This window comes from Carettochelys insculpta, chromosome 1 (genome assembly GCF_033958435.1).
Source record: "Carettochelys insculpta isolate YL-2023 chromosome 1, ASM3395843v1, whole genome shotgun sequence".
NCBI lineage: Eukaryota > Metazoa > Chordata > Testudines > Carettochelyidae > Carettochelys > Carettochelys insculpta.
The window spans coordinates 239,967,727-239,989,078 of record NC_134137.1 but is presented as its reverse complement, the minus strand read 5'-3'; the positions used below and the strand labels follow the sequence as shown (position 1 = coordinate 239,989,078).

The window sequence follows — 21,352 nt, the reverse complement described above, 5'->3', positions numbered from 1 at the left end:
TTTGTATAAGAAGCATTTTAATATGCTTTTCAGTACATTGCAGCAGACCAATGGATATCATGTTTCTTCTGGGTGGAAGTTCTAATGTTGGAGCATCAGATTTTGAGGAAATGAAAAGTTTTGTAAAAGCATTTATTGAACGCTCTAACGTTGGTAAGTAAACAGCCCTTTAACTGTAATAGCTTTTTGTTCTGGCTTTATTCATGCAAGGCCCGTGGCAGTATTGACCTCAATGCTTTACACATGTACAACCTGCTTTGAGAAAGTGTTTAAACTCAACTTTCCATACGTGAGTGATCCCCTGTATTTCTTTCTATTGATTGGTGTCAGAGGAGGATTTGGAAAATGCCTGGTGTCAGCTGAAATTTTGGCTGTTTCTCATGTCAAGATACAGGAGGTGGTGCACTTGGGTCCAGTGCGGGTTAGAATCATATCCTTCCTGATGATGGCTGGGGAAATGTCCTGAGGGAGGGGGACAATATTTTGTTTTAAGGGGGCAACTGTTACAAACCGATAGATCTCAAACCTGTTTCTGCAGGGTTCCAGTCAATTGTTCCTACTCCCACTCAGCAGCTTACTACTAACTAATCAAGCAAAGAGACCATGAAACCTGAAGCTACAAAAGGGTGGCTTGCTTGGGCCCTGAATGGAAGAACTCCAGGATATCTGATTGATCAGACTTTTCTACTGAAACCCAAGAGGGACACAGGATGTTGATGGCATAAAACGGGCTCTACTTGGATGCTATATTGGAGCCTGCCTTGCCTAATTCCTGGAGCTGGCTTCCTTGCCATGCTTCTGGGTTTTTGTTTTCCTATGAACAGTTTCTGATCCTTGGCGATGGTCTCCAGTTCTGGCTGGAACCCTTGGCCTAGCTCCTGATTATAGCAACTGGATGTGGCCACTTATGTCCCAGTCCTAACAGTAAGATTCCCCCCGTGCTCTAGGTGCATGCATCTACTGCTTGAAAAATCTCCTGATGTTAAAAACATCTTGACTAAGTATGACCACTCTCTCTAATCTCTCTAATCATGACATAAGATAGAATGGGACCCAAATTATAACTCCCCGTACAACAATGTGTTTTGAGGAAAACACAGTTTGACATTTTGTTAAACTAATTCAGATAAAACTATTCAGATTGGTTCAACAAAGCAAAATGTTCAAACTCACATAACATTATTTAATTTACATTTTTCTGAATGAAAAATTGGAAGATTTATACGAAATCAGGGTTTTTTGATGTTGAAAATTTTGTGGAAACTTATTTTCTTTCAGAAAATAATTTTGATGGGAAATTCCCAATCCATTCTACTTCATATAAAGTGACTAAGATTTATGTTTTAAATTGTTCAGGTGGACTCTTTGATTTATATAATTTGTCTTCTGCTTTTCCCTTCAGGCAATACCTTGACTCAAGTGTCTGTTCTCCAGTATGGAAGGGCAAATACTTTAGAAATTTCATGGAACATGCCACAAGAGAGAGAAAATCTACTAAATAGGGTGAGCTCAATTCAGCAAAGAGATCAAGGTCCCAGCAAACTAGGTAAGTCAGTTGTGTATATGTGTGTGCATATGTATGTGTAAATTTTAAATATAGATTGGTCCTAAACACTATCTTTGACATTAATGACATAAGATGGATGAGGTAATATCTGTTACTAGACCAACTTCTGACCTTATAAAGAGCTCTGTGTAAGCTCAAAAGCTTGTCTCTCTCACCAAAGAAAGTTGGTCCAATAAAAGATATTCCCTCACTCAGCTTGACTTTTTACTGTCCTGGGATGGCTGCAGCTACAACAACATTGCCTACGATCTTGGACAGATAGAGCTGTGCTAGTTTGGTTTAAATATGTTGGTGAGCAGTGCTTAATGTATTTTTTCATATTTCATTCAAGATATAAGTTGTTTTATGGACAAGGAGTTTCAGAATATTCTAAAACCTGTCTGTCTAAGAGTTGCAAAAGTTGTAGCATACCTCAGTTTACATTAGAAGGGAGAAGACTATTTTCTTTAATCCTAAAACTAGTTCTCACTATTCATGGGTTATGTATCTCTCAGGCAAGTGAAGGAAAATGCTAATTTAGGATTTAGATCATCATCAATTTGTCAGCTTCAATCACTTCCACAAAACTGTATCCCAGAAACAAATCTCTGTTAGTACTAATATTCCTGGGTAACCCAAATTCCCCTATGATCCTGAGAAGACTGTGTGTGATCTTTCCAGTTGTAGATTCTACAAAGGCAAATTATATTACAATACATCAGCTCTTTTACCAAATACTCTGAGAATTTCATTATTCTGGACTGGAACCACATTCTATCTGGCAGCCATCGAACATCAGGGTCCTATAAGAGCAGAGAAGTGTATAGATTTTAGGGTCTTTGGTCTACTTCATCCTGTAAAGAGTTATTGCTATAGAAAAGTAAGAAATAAAATCTGACCTCCATAGTTCGCAGGAGGATTGGTTACGATTGCTTTCTCAGCCTGGAGAAATAAAAATTCCAGATGGCTGATGAGCCTTCTAACAAGCTCTTTGTGGGAGAAATTGTTACATTCAGATAGATAAGTTTCATTAAGTCTCCTATGTAATGTACAGTAAACTACAGAGGTTAGCAGGATAAGCAGTGAAAACATGGCCCTGTCCTGGTGAGAGGAAATAGACTGTGAGATGCATTATTGAGTTGTCAGTGATATTTTTTTAATTTTTTGTTGGAAGGCTCTCAGGTACCAAGAAACGAATGGAATAGAAATACTTCCTACCAAGCAAGTGATCACTGGTGGTATTGATACTGTACCCCAGCACGTTTAATAAGCATTGATGAATCAGGCTGGTGGAATAGAAGGCTCAGTGCTCTTGGGAAACACATGAGTATTCAACTCACTCTGCTAGTGTTCAGTCTGCCATCTATTCATCAGCTATATATTTGAGAGGGTTTGTCTGTGAGTTTGTGTCTCACCTGGATGGTATGAGTGAATACTACCAAATTTGGTACACCTTATCCTCTTATAAGTTAAAGCAAGGTAAGGGTTTGGAAAGGGAATACTTCTCATAAAAACATATAGAAAAGTGACAGAATGACCAAGCAGGTAAAAGGGTCTGGCTGGCTGGCCCCTTTGCCCTCTGGGACTGCCCCAGCCCTGAGCCTCCCATCCCCCAGTACACCCTTTTGGGAAGGCAGGACGGCTGAAGCTTCCATTCCCGTGATTCATATGGGAACATTGCTGGCTGTTCCCCTTCATCAGGGAGTGAGGGGAAAGTGCACAGTTGACTGCGTTCCTCACTCTGGCTGCAGGAGTGCAAGGGGCAGACAAACCTGGACCTGGACCTGCACCCGCCAGGGGAAAACGCCCACTCTTCCAACTGTGCTTGCTGTAACTTCAGAGGCCAAAGAGAGGCCCTTCTTACCCAGCCCCAACCTGCTGTGATGAGAGAGGGCTGGGCTAGTCTTCTCTCCCTAGTGCAGTCTGCCTACTGAACCCCTCGTCCCCAGCCCCACCCCAGTGCAATGATTTCAATGAAGAAAAATAAAAAAAATGAGTTACAGACCTGAGCAATGCTGGGAAAATCTTCTAGTTTAACAACAATGAGAAAACAAAAAATGAATTGCTGATAAGCACCCTTTGTCCTGTGGGCTGAATGAAGCAAGAATCCAATGGGGAAATAGTATAATTAAAGAATGCATCATAATGCATACAGGCGAGGGAGCCAAACTACAGAAGCACAGGCAATCTTATGTCTGGTATTTGCTATCATTTTGTTACTTGACTTTGCAACTTTAATATTTCCTTTTTAAATGAGTTTGTGTGTGTGTGTGTGTGTGTGTGTGTGTAATATTCTTAATCCATGGTTGTCAAGGCCACCAGCAGTGCTTAAGATGTTATAAGGATTGCCAGAGCTGACCCCTGGCACCTCTAGGCTTGGCAATTCTGAGCTTGCTGCATCAGTTACGATTGTTAAGAATGAGTGGTCCAGGCATCTCTGTCCTTCAAATTAAGCATTGGGCCCCAAGATATTTAAAGCAGAGCATTGTACATGCTCTGTCATAATTAAGGTCGCATAAACAGTTTTCTCTATCAGCCCTCTGGTTCCTCAGAAGGCAAAACTTCAAATTCATATATTCTAACATATTTCTGCGCCTGCATTTCCATTGCCTCTTTGGACTCTGAAATATTGAAAGGTGAGCAATCCATACAAAGTCTTACAGGTTCACATTAAGACTCAGAGTTGTCAGTTCAAATTTTTCATAAGGGCTGGACTCGGTCAGAACCAAGGTCCATCTAGTCCAGTATCCTGTCTTCAGACAGTGACCAATGCCAGATGCCCCAGAGGGAGTGAACAGAACAGGCAATCATTGAGCAGTGACTCTTCTGTCACCTATTTCCAGCCTCTGACAAATGGAGACTAGCAAACACCCTTCCTACCCACCTTGGTTAATAAGTATTGCTGGACCTAACCTCCCTGAATTTATCTGGTCCTTTTTTGATCTTTTATAACACTTGGCCACCAATTTACCTAACTTGAATCTAAAGCAAGAGGTTCTGATCCTTTCACATGTTTTACAAGCACATTTTTAACCCAGGACTGAGCACACCTAGAAGTGCATCCTTTATTGTACGCAGCTGCCCACCTAACCATTCTGGTTCCACACATTCCTCCCAGGAGTAAACAGGAAATGTCAGCTCTTCTGGGCCTGTGGGGAGACGACATTGTGCAAGCACAGCTATGGGTCAGCCATAGAACTTTGACCAGCTATCTGAAGATGACATGGGGGTAGCAGGCAAAGGGGTATGATGTTGATCAGTGGCAGTGCTACATGAAAGTAAAGGAAGTTCACCAGAGATTCCACAAGACCAGGGTGCTCCAGCTGAGATTTGGCATTGTGCCACAAAGCTGATGCTTTTATGAGGAACTGCATGACATCTTGGTGGAGACCGAGTCAGCACTCTACAAACTATTGTGGATACTTTGAAAGAGCATGAGATGTTGATCACTACAGTGAGGAGAAGAAGAGTGACAGAGAAGGAGAAACAATGAGGGACTTCAGCATTACCCTGAACCAGGACCTTTCTGAGACTCTGCCACAGTTTAGTCAGTCCTACAGGTGAGCACAGATGAGCCTGATGAAGGGCAAGAGAACTTGAATAAGAGTGTGGATTTTTCCTTACAGTGCATACATTTAAAGATGGTGTTTGACTAGTCCCCATGCTAAAAAGAAAGAAGTATTGCCTTTTTCCTGTTTTACCCAGAAAAGAAGAGATGGGCACTCAGCAGACAGGCAGAATTGACATCTCCTTTTAAGTCTTCTGCTGTATTAGGCATGTGGAACAGTTCATGTCCCTTTGAATCTGCTGAAAGATCTCAATGACGCTTTCATGGAGACACTCTGCAATAGTGTTCCAAAGGTTTCTAGGGATGGTAGCTTTATTTTTTCTGCCGTAGTAGGACACTTTCCCATGCCACTCTGCAGCCACCTCATTAAACAGGCCAGCAGCATACAATTCTATGCAATTTCTGGACACCAATAGCAGCTGTTTTCCCCTTACCTTTGTGATCTTCTGGGATGAGATACCAGCTAAAATCACCACAGCCTGTGGAAAATAGTACCAATATTCAGTGCCATTCCCCTATCATTGTATCCATGGAACAGGTAATGAAATTCAATAGCTGTAAGCAGAAGAAAAATCTTTCCCCCGCTTACCCCTGTTGAGCCATAGTCACCTTGGCTGGGGCTGGATAGTGGTGCGGTAAAGAAGTTATCCAAGATGTGAAGTATCAGTAACTTTTCTTATTAAAAGTGGGAGCAATGGCAGGAAGGAATTTTTGAAACTCATCTGTCCCATTTCATAGTGACTGTAAATCCAATGGTTTTCTGTTCTGTCAGCAGCTCCTCCTACTGCAGGCTGTAGGGGTGCTCCCTCCACACCCACAGAATGCCTGGGCCTGATCAGGAGAAGAAAATAGAGCAACAGGAAGGACTTCTTCTGAAAGCTCTTGCAAGCCACTTGTGTGTTGGACCCATGAACAAAGGGGTTGGAGATCCGACATCTCTTGGTGGGGAGGGATAGCTCAGTGGTCTGAGCATGGTCCTGCTAAACCCAGGTTTGTGAGCTCAGTCATTGAGGGTGCCCTTAAGGGGTCTGGGGAAAAATAGAGTTAAAAAAATCTGTTGGGGTGGTACTTGATCCTGCCAAGAGGGCAGGGGACTGGACTCAATGGCCTCCTGAGGCCCCTTCCAGTTCTGTGAGATGTGTCTGTGTATCTCCAATATGACCAACAGCATGGGAAGAGAAGATGGAAAAAAGGCCCAGGAGTTCCAGTTGAACAAAGAGAAAGAGATGTACCTGAATGTAATATGGCTTCTCAGGCAGCAAATCCAAATGCTGCAAGCACTGTTTGACACAGAAGTCAAAGAATCCTGGACTCTGCGGCTACGTCTACACGTGAAGCCTACATCGAAGTAGCTTATTTCGATGTGGCGACATCGAAATAGGCTATTTCAATGAATAACGTCTACACGTCCTCCAGGGCTGCCAACGTCGATGTTCAACATCGACGTTGCGCAGCACCACATCGAAATAGGCGCTGCGAGGGAACGTCTACATGCCACAGTAGCACACATCGAAATAAGGGTGCCAGGCACAGCTGCAGACAGGATCACAGGGCGGATTCAATAGCCAGCTGCTCCCTTAAAGGGCTCCTCCCAGACACACTTGCACTAAACAGCACAAGATACACAGAGCCGACAACGAGTTGCAGACCCTGTGCATGCAGCATGAATCCCCCACTGCAGCAGCAGCAGCCAGAAGCCCTGGGCTAAGGGCTGCTGCACACGGTGACCATAGAGCCCCGCACGGGCTGGAGAGACAGCGTCTCTCAACCCCCCAGCTGATGGCTGCCATGGAGGACGCCACAATTTCGACGTTGTGGGACGCGGATCGTCTACACGGTCCCTACTTCGACGTTGAACGTCGAAGTAGGGCGCTATTCCGATCCCCTCATGAGGTTAGCGACTTCGACGTCTCGCCGCCTAACGTCGAAGTTAACTTCGAAATAGCGCCCGACGCGTGTAGCCGCGACAGGCGCTATTTCGAAGTTAGTGCCGCTACTTCGAAGTAGCGTGCACGTGTAGACACAGCTTGCCTGTGCAGTCCCTGGATAATTCCATTTTTGCTGCTCTCTCGACATCCCCAAGCCATATCCTAACCTCTATCACTCCATGCCAGGGACATGAAGGAAAAGGACAGCTTCACATGCACTGACCTATGAGAGCCATGGCTGGTGTATGCATAGCCACAATTGGACTACTGTGTGTGCATGCAAATGGACATAAAAGTTTGTCTTTTTTCTAGTTTTAAATTTTCACCCAGTTATTTTTTTAAGTTAGTATTGTAATGGATTGGATCACAGAGGTCCCCTTGAGACTGTCACCTGGTATGCTGGTCATGCCACTGAGCCCACCACCCTGCCCTGTGGGGCACCCCGCCACCCTGTCCTATTGGGCCAGAAGTACTGATCTTCCTGAGCCGAGGCACAGATCTAGGGTATTAGCTCCTCCTCCCTCCATACCATGCTGAACCATATTTTCTCTGGGAGAGCTCAGCTATAAGACCATTGATAGTATCTAGGATCACAGCCCCAAGGAGGATTAAAATCCCAAATATATACATCTTCCTCTTGTGGTAGACCACAGGCAGCCTGGTGGAAGGCAAATATACTGGCAGCTGGGTTAGTGGCATTTTGTTTCCAATGTTTGCTCACAGAGTGTGGCCCAGTAACCAAGGCAGGCAGTTGGGACTTAAGTATCAGTCCGCAGCAAAAAAGAGTAATCAGTTACCTGCTGCCAGTTAAAGCCTCCTGGGTCTCTATAAAAGGTTTTCCCCAGGTGAGGGGTAGAAGGCAGGGGAAGGAGATGAGGAGTGGACCAGGAAGAGAGGCTGGAGGACTGAGGTTTCGGAAGAAAGAAGTGTCTCAGCCAGGTTCAGGGGGAAGGTGCTAGTGGGAAATGGTAGGAAAAGTGTCTCAGAGAAGGCTACTGAGTTTGGGGCAGAGCAAAAGTCTCAACATTTGCCTCCCCTATTTGCAGCTCAGAGTAGTGGTCAGGCTTAGAATCCCCGTACCTTCCCCAGCAGACCTGCCCTAGTGGAAGGACAGGGGCTTCTGAATCTTCTGATGGGTTTTGCTTCCCCTCTGGTAAATGAAGACCTTTGCCTCTGGAAAGACTTACGGCAGCAGAAGGGCCACTGTGTGTGTCTGAGGCACCCAGTAAAATCCACCAAGAACCACACAACTCCAAGGCAGCCAACAAGGGACTTTTCACACTCTGTATGAAGATTTTACACAGAGAGAGCTTAAAGTTTATCCTCTTCAGTAATGAAAGAGTTATCCACAGTCGTTGCTTCTCCCCATCCCCACCCAGGTAACTGTTATTTACACTGGTCTTGATGATAAACAAAAGTGTTTTTTATTGAATACAAAAAGTAGGATTTAAGACTGCAACAGAACACAGCAGGATCAAAGCAAGCTACTAAGCTAAAATAAACAAAGCACACCATCTAATCCTAATACACCAAGAAACTTGTTACATATAATTTTTTATGTTAACAATTGTGCAGCCTCCTAGCTTCAGCCCATCCTTCCACCTATTCAGCCTTAGATAGTTCCAGCAGGATCTTGAGGACAGAGTGGAGGGTCTCCGGTAGTCTGGACACTACTCGTTGTTTGATTTCCCTTCTTTATATCTTTTTTGCCCACGGTGAGAATTCTTTGCATTCAGTTCACACTTTTTCACGTAGGCCACGTCTACACTATCACCAGACTTCGAAATGGCCATGCAAATAACCATTTTGAAGATTAGTAATGAGGCACTGAAATGCATATTCAGCACCTCATTAGCATGTTGCTAGCCGCAGCTCTTCAAAATTGCTGCTTTTCACTGCCGCGTGGCTCGTCCAGACAGGGCTCCTTTTCAAAAGGACCCCACCAACTTTGAAATCCCCTTCTTTCATTAGTAGTCTCCAAAATGGCTATTTGCATGGCCATTTCAAAGTTTGGTGCTAGTGTAGACGTAGCCATAGAGTGGAAAAGTACCAGATCCAAAATGAGTTCCAGCATCAGGTGGCCTGGTCATATTTCTTTGTAGGACCAATCAGAGTTTGCACTTGCAGGAAAAACAAACTCTTTTATAGATCATTGTCTTGAGCACTGGGCCATTTTGTCTCCAGAGTATTACTAATTGGCCACATTAGCATATCTAGAATTGTAAACAGATCCACTCTTCATATTTTAAACTTAACAGACAAGAATGATGTATACACAGAAGTAGAATATATTCATCAGGTTGTAGCTTTAAAAAGATATGTCACATGGTGCATTTTGCCTAAAGTGTCTTGGAGTTATGCATATTCATAAGCCAGATTTCATAAATCATGGAGGACCTGTTGTGATATTTTGCAAAGCTCTGCAAATACAGGAGAATGGTTATTAATGAGAACAGTGCAGGGCCCCATGCTTCTGTCAGATGCAGGCTGTGGTATTTTTTTTTTAAACGCAGGAATGGAAATTATGGAGAAAACTGCATCCTGGGAACTTGAGCTCTAGCTTCCTGAGTTTTCTCTGTGAATCATTTCTGTCCCACAACACTTTGCAAAACTTTTTCAAAATGCATTGCACTGTCTGGCAGCATGTGACACACGGGGCTCGCTCCTGTCTTGTACTGCACCACACTTTATTTTGACACAAGCACTCCGGGTGAGCATGGGGAGTGGTCATGCAAGCAGCCGCGCATGCATGCCTCTGAGCGATGTGCAAACAGCAGTGGCTGTACTGTACCTACCTTGTTGACCATAACTTTACAGTGAAGGCTTGGCCTGAGCATAAACACATGCATAACTGTATGTCAGTCTGATTTTGTAGCATAAACTGGGCCTAAGTGGGCTCATTTTCAAAGGTGCTGAATACCCAGGAGCTTCTATTTACCTCAGTGAAAAGCTTCTGAGAGCTAATTGAACAGGAGAAGATTAAATTTTATAGTTCAAAATGCAGAAGCCCAAATTTAGGTATCTATATGCCTGCGGAAACCAGGGTGGGCCTATTATTTCTAGAGTCAGTGGAGAAACATGCTGCAATACCTGCAGTGCAGGGGTATTCTGGGCTTATTCCTCTCTGGCTATTTGCATATTGTGTAAGTGTTACCAGCTTTGCCTCTTTTTTTATTTTTTTTCTTTTCAGTATGTAATGAAGCCCTTTAGCATTGAAGATTTCCACATCTATTTTTCATAAGCTGTGTATCTAGTATCAAAAATACATACATCTATTGAAACAAAACAAAATAGCAGAAATTTAGTCTTTAAAGTGCTATATTTCTTCTGTTTTGTTTTGTTGGAATCCAGACTAGCATGGCTATCTCTCTGTTACTATACATCTATTAAAGTAATTTTTCTTTCAAAGCCCTTTTTTGCCGTGTCTCTTTGATATTTATATTTTCACAAGAAACAAGAACCATTTGAAATAATAAACCATATATTTAGTTACAGGCCTAGAATAATTTACAATGATAGTGAACTTGTGGGAATATGTTGACTAATAGTCTGAGCCTAAAGACTTACAATTAAATGCTGTAGTTTATTTGTTTTTATTCTCAGGGAAGAAAAATAGTTTGAGTGAAATTCCTTGAGTATGAACAAAACTCCCACCAACTTCAGTGGCACTAGGATTATACCCAATGTTGTTAATAAATAATATATATTTTGTCATTCCTGTATTTCGTTTAAAGAAACCACATTGTGGCTTTCCCATGTGTGAGTAGTTAAGATGATTCCTATTCATCTGTGGGTTTTCTATAGGGCTGATGATGGACATGTCTAAGCTTTGACTAACCACAGTACTTTGGTATTTTTATATAAATGTTAGCATGTCAAAAACTACAAGCAGTCTTATGGCACCTTAGAGACTATCAGAGTTATTAGGTCATGAGTTTTCAAGGGTTTTACCCGCAAAAGTTCATGTCCTAATACATTTGTTAGTCTCTAAGGCTATAATTGTCAGCTTCTGTTGGGAGCTCAGAGGTGTAGATTGGCCAAATACTGGGAAATCATCTCCTGCCAGAACAATCGGCAGGAGATATGCAAATGCTTTGTACAATTTGCATGTCTTTTACCGACAGATCTCTTCAGTCTAGACATAGCCTAAGGTGCCATGGGACTGCGTGTTGTTTTTGAAGTTACATACTAACACCGCTACCCCTCTATGATTTAAAATGTCCTTCATGGGGCTGAAAATGCAGGGTTGTTGATCCATTCTAATGCACCTTAAAATAATATTCAGAAATTCCAGCTGCTCTATCAATGATTGTTGCCATCACTAGTACTATGCAAGGGACCTGTCTCTGATGTCTCACTCTCTGGATTAGCCCACTTACTTTGTGATTAGTATTTCTCACTTAACATCTAGGAGAGAGCTGGTTCCTTTCTTTAGAGCTCTTCTGAAGGAAGGGGAGAAATATCTGCAGAAATTTGGATAAACTAAAAAAAAAAATTCCTATTGTGTTATACCTTGTAACAGTCTGTTTTTTGTTGTCCATTGAAATAAATCCAAGGAAAAAATTATTTCCTTAAATATAAAACAATGAAAATGGAAACCAAAGTCTTTCATAGAACAATCAAGATGTTGGTGAAGTTTTTCTTCCCTTGCTAATTGTTTTCATGTGCATGGGAGGTGGCTTGTCTTGAGGGTATGTAAGGATGTGTTTATCAGAGAGAGGCCAAAGTAAGTAAATCTTCAGGGATGTTAAGCAGCATATAGTATTCCAGAGGACTGAAACAGAAATGTTAAACCTGACATTTCATTTTGGTACATTCTTTATTTATAAGCAACTTGCCACATCCTGTATCTAATACCCTCTCAGCCTACCCATGGTACCTACTAAAAAAACTAAAGCACATATGGCTGAGATGGAGCTTTAGATACACAGGACAGTGTCTAATACTTGGGGATTAGCTGGTTATCAACAGTGAGAAGATTGCTAGCAGAAGTAGCTGTGCTTGTAGGAAGCAGGTTTCTGGTTACTGGAGGATATGGCCACTTCAGACCCCATGACTGCTGTAAGTGTGACTGGACCTGCCTACACTCACTGGTGAGGTCTCAGCGTTTCTGGCAGGCTGTGTACACATGTTGAGAGGAAGTGCTCATTGGATGGCCAGCCCTCAGTGGGGAGGAAATAGTACATTGCTGCGAACTTGGGAGAAGAGAGTGAACAGCTGAGATAAGGGAGGCATGTAGGCATTAAATTCCCTAGACAGTAGGAGACTGCGGTGAATAAGGTGAGTGGAAGAGGCCTTGTTTTGGAGAAGGAGAAGAGCCTCCTGATACAGGACTGAGAATTTAAATGGGGGAGAGTTCAACTTAGCGTCTTAGAACTCTCCAGGCGCATACATATATGAAGTCTGATGCTTCTTAGGGGGCAAATATTTCTCAAAAGCATGATTTCCTGATCTGTAGCTTTGCAGTCTTCAGTTGCTGCTGCCAGGCTGGCAACAACCCATATGTGGAGTGGACTTCCAAGAGGCTACACTTGTTTTCTGTAATTTAAGAACAGAACGTCTTTCTTTGCTGATAATGAGACAATTATGGTGCAAGAGGCAGGGGAAGCATGATGTGGAGGCTGTTAAATCAAAAGGGTTTAAGCATCAGAGCTGTGTCCATGTTCTCTTGGTGGATTATCTGTGACTGGGCATCTCATATTTTATGAGCATGTTCGTTATTCATAATTATTCAGTGAATGCTTATACAAAAGAATTTTCTGCCTTGAGGATTGCTCATAAACTATTTCCTGAAACTGTAGTTTTATGTACTGGTTGTTATTAATACATTGTTTGCCTTGTATTCGTGTTTATATAAGTCACATAGTATTATTTTACATCAGTTACTAAGTAAGTGGTGTCCAAAAGGAATACAAGGGATTGCCAAAGCCCCGGCCCTTGTGCAGAGTGGGTAACCCACAAGCAGTTCACTCCAGAGTCAACAGGCCCATGCCCTGGGTCCAGTTCTAGATCTCCCCTTCTCTTTATACCTGGCTTGTTGCTTGTCTGACTCCTGAATGTCTGGAGAGCAGAGGAGCCTCTGTCCTAGCTGATAGCTCCTCCTCTGCTCATTTATCAGTGAACCCAGTGCTCCAGGCCAGTCCTCTGCTTCCTGGAGTGCTGGATCTGCCTTGCAACCTGGGAGTTCAGAACCTGTGCCAGACTCCTCTGGTGGCTAGGCCCCTAGTGACCTTTTGGCTGGGGCTTCTATACCTGTAGCCCCAAGCAGGGTGACCAGACAGCCTGGTATTAAAGACTTTCCCTTATGTAAGCAACTCAAAAAAAATCAAAGAATCATGATTTTTCACACTTATTATCTCATCAGTCTACTCTCAAATACAAAAGACCTTCCAAGAAAGCTGGCTATGATCACTTCCAAGGTGCAGACACATATCTTAGTGCAAGTATTTGCAATACTTACTCTTTCTGATGTCCTTATTGTGAAGAAAAATTGGGTTGAGGGAATGCTCACAGATACTGTGTAAGAGAGAAAATGAATATTACCTAAGCCAACTTGTGACTTTCATCTGAGCAGAATGTGATAAATCTTTTTTTTGTGTGCAAATTGTTTGGCTATGGTCCAGATTTGTCTGAAACTTCTTGATCAGAGAAATTACAGATAGAAATCAAACAAATCACACTTTCTTGCAGTTACAGAAAAAGTTATCCAAACCAGGAACACATTAGATCTTTTCTGGGAATTGTGCAGGTGACAAAAACAGTACAGTGCACCCAATAATTATAGTATCAGAGGGGTAGCTGTGTTAGTCTAGATCTGTAACAGCAACGAAGGGTCCTGTGGCACCTTATAGACTAACAGAAAAGTTTTGAGCATGAGCTTTCGTGAGCACAGACTCACTGATCTGATGAAGTGAGTCTGTGCTCATGAAAGCTCATGCTCAAAACTTTTCTGTTAGTCTATAAGGTGCCACAGGACCAATAGTTATAGTAACAGAGAGGGAGCTGTGCTAGTCTATATACTATCAAAACAAAAAAGCAGTCAAGTAACACTTTAAAGACTAACAAAATAATTTATTAGGTGAGCTTTTGTGGGACAGACCCACTTCTTCAGACCAAAGCCAGACCAGAACAGACTCAATATTTAAGGCACAGAGAACCAAAAACAGTTGTGATGTCTACAATTGTCCACTGGATGTCACTGTTTCTCCACAGAAAGGAAAAAAATAGCTGTGTTATAAAATATATTTTCCTCTTGGTTCCCTCCTCTTTTTCCTTTCTTCTACTAATCCAATGGCATGGTAATAAGTCCAGAAAAGGTGACCATTTCGACAAACGGCATCCCTTAAACCAGTGGTTAAGCCAAGGGAAGGGCAATAAAATACCCACTATTTCAGACTGGAAAGCTAAGAAAGATGTTCTGTACAGGGAGGGATTAGTAGTACAGCAATATCAATGAAATTTTAAAGCTGTCAGAGATGTTATAGGATGGGAAAAGAGAGATATTGAAAATGCTTTGGAAAAGAACATTTTCCCTACACAGCATTCACTATTGAGCCTTTATTATTATTGCCTTTTTGAAAGTCATACATTGCTTCTTTCATAGATCCTTTCATTTGCTCCTAGGGGAAGCAGTAGATTTTGCAGTTCAACATGCTATGTCTGAAGCTCATGGAGGAAGACCCAATGCATCAAAGATAGCAGTGATCATTGTATCAGACAAATCAGAGGATCCAGTGGATACTGCTGCATATTCTGCAAGCATCAACAGTAAATTTTATCACTTTTCCTCTATTTTTACCTATTTGCATATTTTTTAAAGTAATAGATTGGGATGGAGGGTGAAGAAATCCAAACACTGGCATGTTACTGAGTATGGTGATTCTCTATGGTTGTGTACTATTTGGTAGACATGGATATTAACAAATACTTCAGATCCCCATAACTCTTGGGGACCTTCAAGTACAGACCTGTTAATTGGCAGCTTGGCAAACATACACCTCACCTGAGTTACAGCCATCCATTATCTTAGTACCCTTGTGGATTTGACTGGATTATAATGAGGAAATTTAAATGTCATAAATGTAGGAGCCCCCTCCCCCCCAGCACACTTTGAGAAAGCTGTTGTGAGGTTCTGAGGTCATATTCTGCCATGACTAGTAAACCCCGTAAATGTATCAATATAAATTGTATGGTGTCTTTATGAATTGTGACCATAGTAGGCATTTCACCTCTTGGAATCCCTCACTTGCAAATAACAATGGAATATTACTTTGTAACCTACTAATACAAAACACAATCTAAATGCTCATGGTTGTTTTTAATTAAATGAGTTGAAACAAAGAAAACAGCATGTCCGATGATCAAAGGTTTAGGTTTTTTAACTTATTTTTTCTGAATGTCTCCCACTCCTTCATGATGACCTTGTATAACAAATACATTGATTGAAAACATAGTAATATACATGCTGAATTGCCTACAGCCTATTTGGAGGGAATAATGTGAATACTATTTGAAAACTGTTAGCAAGAAATATTTCTCAGTTGTACTCACAGGTGCAAGGCAAAAGCAAGGAAGCTCCTTTCTTGTCCATTACACTTTTAAAACCTGCTTCCCAATTCCCAGGGGTGGCATTGTTCCCAATTGGAGTTGGTGATAAATATGATGAAGAGGAGCTGAGGACTTTAACTGGGAAATCTGCTACTGACAGGATCGTCAAGCTAAGACAATTTGAAGACCTTCCCAGCATGGTCACCTTGGATGATGCGTTTGTCAACAAATTGTGCAGAGGTAAATTTTATGTAGTTTTATAGCTTGAGGGAGACAAACAACAACCAGGAAGGATGGACTTTGGCTAATACAGAGAAGTAGTTTTCTTACTCCTTTCATTACATTAATCTTTAGTTAATATCAGACAAAAGCTCATCCATTTTTTTCATTTCCAGATGTCAGACAAATTATGTCATCAGTTGGTGCTTCATTGTTATTCTACAGGAGTTCTCATATGCACAGCCAGAATCATTTAGTACGGTGTTTTACTCCAACTGTTTGTAGTATAGTACTAATTACTATTCTACTTTGTCAGCTTACAGAGAGCATTTTTAACTTGAGTCCTGACCCTTTAGGCTGTGGATCTTATCAATCCACAGAGAGGATCTGTGCTTGGATGAACGAGCACCAAGGAAAGCCATAGCTGTAGTGTTTGGCATTGATGGTTTTTCAGGAGGTATTGTTTTCCTATTAAAGAAAAATAGCCTACTCGTGATGTTAGGGGGGCAGTTTGTTAGTGGGAGTGCCAGCTTTAAAGTGACACATTTTGATCGCTTGGGGATAGTGAAGATCCTTCAGAACTTTTTGCATTCTAAGCTGTGATCTAATGATCAAATCTGATTTACACATTCTGCCTAAATTCCACTGTAGTCTCCGATCTTGATTTCATTCACATGACTTTCTATTCTCAACTATAGTTGCACCTACTCATTGCCTCTGTTACTATCTTAAAGAATGACTGTGTTACGCTCCTGGTTTGGCAATATAAAGCCTTTATTATATATTGGTCATCCTTGAAAACTTTACAGCTGCAGTGGACAAGATTATCTCAGTACTTGTAGTAGTCCCTTTGGGTGAAATCTTGGCTTCACTGAAGTCAAGGGAAGTTTTGGCATTGACTTCTCTGGGGCCAGTGTTTCACTATATGCAATTTCAATATAGAAAAATTTCACATTCTAATGAGGTAACTTGGGTGACTTTGGGCAAGTGACTCTCCTTCCAACTCCGTATGCCCTTCTGTAAAATGGCAATAATGATATTGACCTCCCATGAAGAGTGCCACAAGACTCATGGATAAAAAGCAGTATATAAAGGTAGTTAACAGTACTATTATCAGATAACATTGGCTTAGTAAGGGCAGCCTGTGCATGCGGGTGTATGTTCACATCCTATTCATATGTATACATACCCTCTTTCCATTATTAACTCATTTGATTGCTTAAAAATTGGTTTCATCAGGACAGTTAAGTCTGTGTTGTTGTTCTTCTAGCCAGATAGTCATACATTTTAGAGGAAAGTAGACTTCAGTAGATATCTTACATGTTGACCTTCAAGCAGAACAGACAAAAATTTAACCAATTGAGTGTTCTCACTGAAATCAAGGGGAGTACTTACATGCTTAAAATTAGTTGCATGCCGAAGAGCTTTGCTGGATTGGGGCCATGCTCTTTGCTTGTGTTTATTTGGAAAATATAAGGGATGTTGTAAGATCACATTATTCACTCAGGCTGTGTTTAGACTGCGGGCCACTGTCATCAAAAGATACGCAATTTTGCTGACAACTCTTTTGGGACCTTTTCCAACATTTGGCTCATCCCATGGTGTCAAATGTTGGGGGGAAAAAGCCCTCTGTTGAGATATCCCTTCTTCTTTGTGGAATGAGGTATACAGGGATGTCGACAGAACGCTCCCAACCAGCAAATCTCTTCTGAGAGATTTGCAGTCTGGACGTGCTCTGTCGACAAAACTTCATATGATGGAAGTTTTGTTGACAGAAGCCTGCAGTCTAGGCATAGCCTCAGAGCATGGTCAAATGCTTGAGAGTCACAAAAGCCGGCATGGACCCTGTGCCAAGCAGCATACAGTCTAAGCCCTTGATCTTTGTACCCAGGGAGTGCTCACTGCATGACTGTAGCCTAATTGTTTGTAAAGTGTTTTGTGGTTCAAGACCCTGTGAATTTGAGATGATGCTACTGGTAAGCTGGTTCTGTGTACGCTGCAACCTCCTCTTGCTAGAATGGCCATACTGAGTCAGACCAAAGGTCCATCTAGCCAAGTATCCTGTCTTCTGAAAGTGGTCGATGCCAGATGTTTCTGAGGGAATGAACAGAAAAGGTGGTCATCAAGTGATCCATCCTCTGCTGCCCATTCCCAGATTCTGGCAAATATTTTGGGCTGATGTATGTGTGGTACTCAGGGACCAATTCATTGTATAAAACAAGAAAACATACCAGTCTAAGTCACTAAAGGATGGAATCTATATTTTAGTGGATTCAACCTAAGATCCTGGACAGAAGAGAGAAGCTAAATATGTTGGTTTTCTTCTCTTTCAGAGCCCCTCAGAGAATGTATAGATGAAGATGGGAATAAAAAGAGTGTAAGTGTATTTTTGGTATCCTCTAGTTCACTTTCAAATAAAACATTGTAGAGCATCTGCCCTGGAACATGAATTTTGAGCAGTAAAGGGATTTTGAAGTAGTGCAGGGCACTTCAAAGTACCCACGGCTGATCCACAGCTACATGCAAGCCAGCACTTCGAAGCATCACACTTCGAAGTTGCCGTGGAGGAGATTTAGCTTAATAAAGCGCTGTATATGCACTGCAGCACTTTGTTAGTAATCTCCCAACACCCTAATTTCCATGTCTCTTTTGAAGTTGGGGGATAGTGTAGACACAGCCATGAAGACTTATCTTCACCATTCTGGAGCCTCTGCTATTGGTGTGGGTGTGCACATGTTTTCTATCCCAATTTTTTGTCTCCAGCAATTCCACATCATTTGGGAAGCAGCTTCAGTTTGCTGCTTTGAAGGTCACTGGGTTTCCCACTGTGCCAGATTTCTTGGCTGTTCCTGGACAGTTCTTTTAATTGAATTTTCAATGTGTTGTGCTTTGGTTTTATTGCACAGCTCTTAAATGCTTTGTGATAGGTTTCCTGTAAATGGGTTAATAAAAATTAGGAAAACTAAAAAGTCTTTTTGCCAGATGTGCACAGCTGTCTATATACCCTTCCAGTTGCTTTACTTCCAGTGGGTTGAGAGAGGAGAGAGTATAATTAAAAAACATGTCATATTGTACTACCTAAATACTTTTTCCATATTTAAAACTCCTCACATTACTTTTATTTATTTTATAGCTTCCCCTAGGCTCTCAAGCCTGAAAATCTTAGACAACTTTTAAGAGAAGTTTGCTATAATGAAATCTTTTCAAAGTCCTAAGACCTTCAAAGCATGCCTAGGGAAATGCATTCATATTTAATATTTAGTCCTGATATTTATGACTACAAATCTGGCAGTTCTCTTTTAGAACTAATGGTGTCCCATAGCTCAGAGCTGGAGAAAAATACTTGTAAAACATTATTCCTGGTTTGCACACAAGTGCCAAGAATAGACCATGAATTATGTTGTGTCTAACCCAGATATTTTGTCACCTTGCTATTCACTCTCATGAAGACTTAGAGACGAACTGAAATGGAAGAGCCTTAAGGAAGCCCTATCTAGATAGTCACTATCCTTTCCTCAGCATGCTCTTTATGCTTATGAATCTAGAATGATATTGTGCAGTTCTTACGATGAGGGTCGCTACTGCTAGTAGCACTTCCAGGACTGACAGTGAAGGATTGTGTCAGTGCTGGTGCAGCCATGTTGGTCCCAAGTTAAGATGTAAAGAGACAAGGTGTGTTTATATAATAGCTGTTGTTGGAAGTTGGTCCAACGAAAGCAATTTTCTCATCTACTGCATGACTGGTCAGTCAGGGGTGTTAGTCTTGCATTATGTGGGTGATATTGCTGGGAATTTAAGACACATTCCAGCTAGCAGCTGAACGCTCTGGAATAGAGGTGAATAGGACTGCTCGTGTGCCAAAGGACTTTGCAGGATTGTGTCTTGAATAGTCAGCAGAGGACTGAACGTAGGGGTGTCATTGCACTTACTCATCGGTGAAGAGGGTATAGGCCTAGAGCCTTAAATTTCCATTGTCCTGCAGGAAGATTTTTTTTTTAAATTTTCCACAAACAGAGTGGTTATCTAATAACATTCCCCATTCAGGGCAGCAAATCCCCTTCAGGGTGAGTGGAATTTGTAAGGGTTTAGGATTGTTGGTAAAATAACTCAACTATTCTAAGCCTTCAGAAGAATGACTTCTGTTTTACTAGCTTGAAACAATTCTCATTAATTCCTGCTGTGCTATGAGAATCTGCGTTTAGAATACTTTCCAAAATAATTTACACTCATGAAAACCAAAGACGTTGGTATTTAAAGAAAAGCATTGAGAAATTCCTTATTGACTGCATTGTCCATGTATGTTGCAGGGTCACTCTGCTAACAATAGACAAAAGTACCAGATATTCCATTCTCTTCCAGAAAAGCATCCCCAATTCTAGACTATTATCCTTTGCATGGAATATCAGAGTCTATTTCTTGTGACGTTTCTATATTAACTTTCTCATGCCCATGAACTCCCTGATACGTTGCATACTATTGTTTAGTTATCCAAGGCTATTTTGAACAGCGCTGCTGGCAGTGTCACTTTACTTGCTAGTTTTAGGTTATGGAACACAGTCTGGTAGCTTCCAAGTGGCGATCTCCAAGTGTTGTTTGCATTTTCTTTTCTTCCATCAAATCCTATTTTAACATCAGTATGTCTTCTTGTACAGCCTGGTGACAAATGGACATTACTGGGTCAGTGTCACACTGTGACATGCTTGCCAGGTGGCTACACGGTTCTGGAGAGTCATCGAATTAATTGTGAGAAGATGTCAAAACCTACATGCCACAATAATCTTTCTGCTGTTAAAACTGAGGAAACCTGTGGCTGCCGCTGGACATGTCCATGTGAGTGATGTCTTGTGCATATATGCAACTTTTTCCCCATGATGAACAATGTGCCCAGGAAACATACTGGTGAATGGGACATAGACCTACAACCCAAGGTGGAATTCAAAGTTGCTTGACCTGAGATGACTTTATATTCGTTCTTTATCAACGTCAAAATGCATGGCCTCAAATAATTTTGGGCTCGATTCTGGCCAGATGTTGCACAAGAACACAGGAGAGGTCTTTGGCCAGGCTTTGTATATGGCACAAAGTGGAGGGGTCAAAGGAGAATGAGGAGATAACCCCTGGCTAATTGCCATGGCTCTGCTCCCCAGACTTCCTTCACACTTGAGCATGGGGTTGGCTGAGTGCAAAGAAAGGAGATGGCTTTTTTTAAAGGGTAGTACAGCAGATATGCATTTCCTGGAAGCTCCTATGAGGAATTCTGGCATCACTTTCCCTTTAGTACGGCTGAAGATTCAAAGGGCCTTTTCTTATTTTATGTCCGCTATGCAATCAGAGGTGTGATTGCCGCTCAGATACGCATATCTGCATCACCTTTAATTTGTCTAGCATGGCTAAAAATAGCATGAATGTGCAGTGGCACAGATCCTGGTGTGGTCTGTGAAGCTGAGTATGTACTCAAGGTTTTGGACAGGCTTGCATGTACCACACTATGACTTCACTGCTTTTTTAAGCCATGCCAGCTAGATTAAAACTCTCATGGATATG

The 21,352-nt window shown here is 41.8% G+C and overlaps 1 protein-coding gene across 2 annotated transcripts in view; it reads left to right on the top strand.

Moving 5' to 3' along the window:
• VWF (von Willebrand factor) overlaps positions 1–21,352 on the top strand; it is a 233,766-nt gene that overhangs the window by 136,793 nt on the left and 75,621 nt on the right. For both annotated transcript variants that reach the window (XM_075003060.1, XM_075003070.1), the window contains 6 exons: positions 34–153; positions 1,403–1,546; positions 14,666–14,809; positions 15,665–15,829; positions 18,142–18,185; positions 20,461–20,638. In XM_075003060.1, coding sequence (XP_074859161.1) covers positions 34–153; positions 1,403–1,546; positions 14,666–14,809; positions 15,665–15,829; positions 18,142–18,185; positions 20,461–20,638 — 795 coding nt within the window. The remainder of the gene's footprint in view (positions 1–33; positions 154–1,402; positions 1,547–14,665; positions 14,810–15,664; positions 15,830–18,141; positions 18,186–20,460; positions 20,639–21,352) is intronic.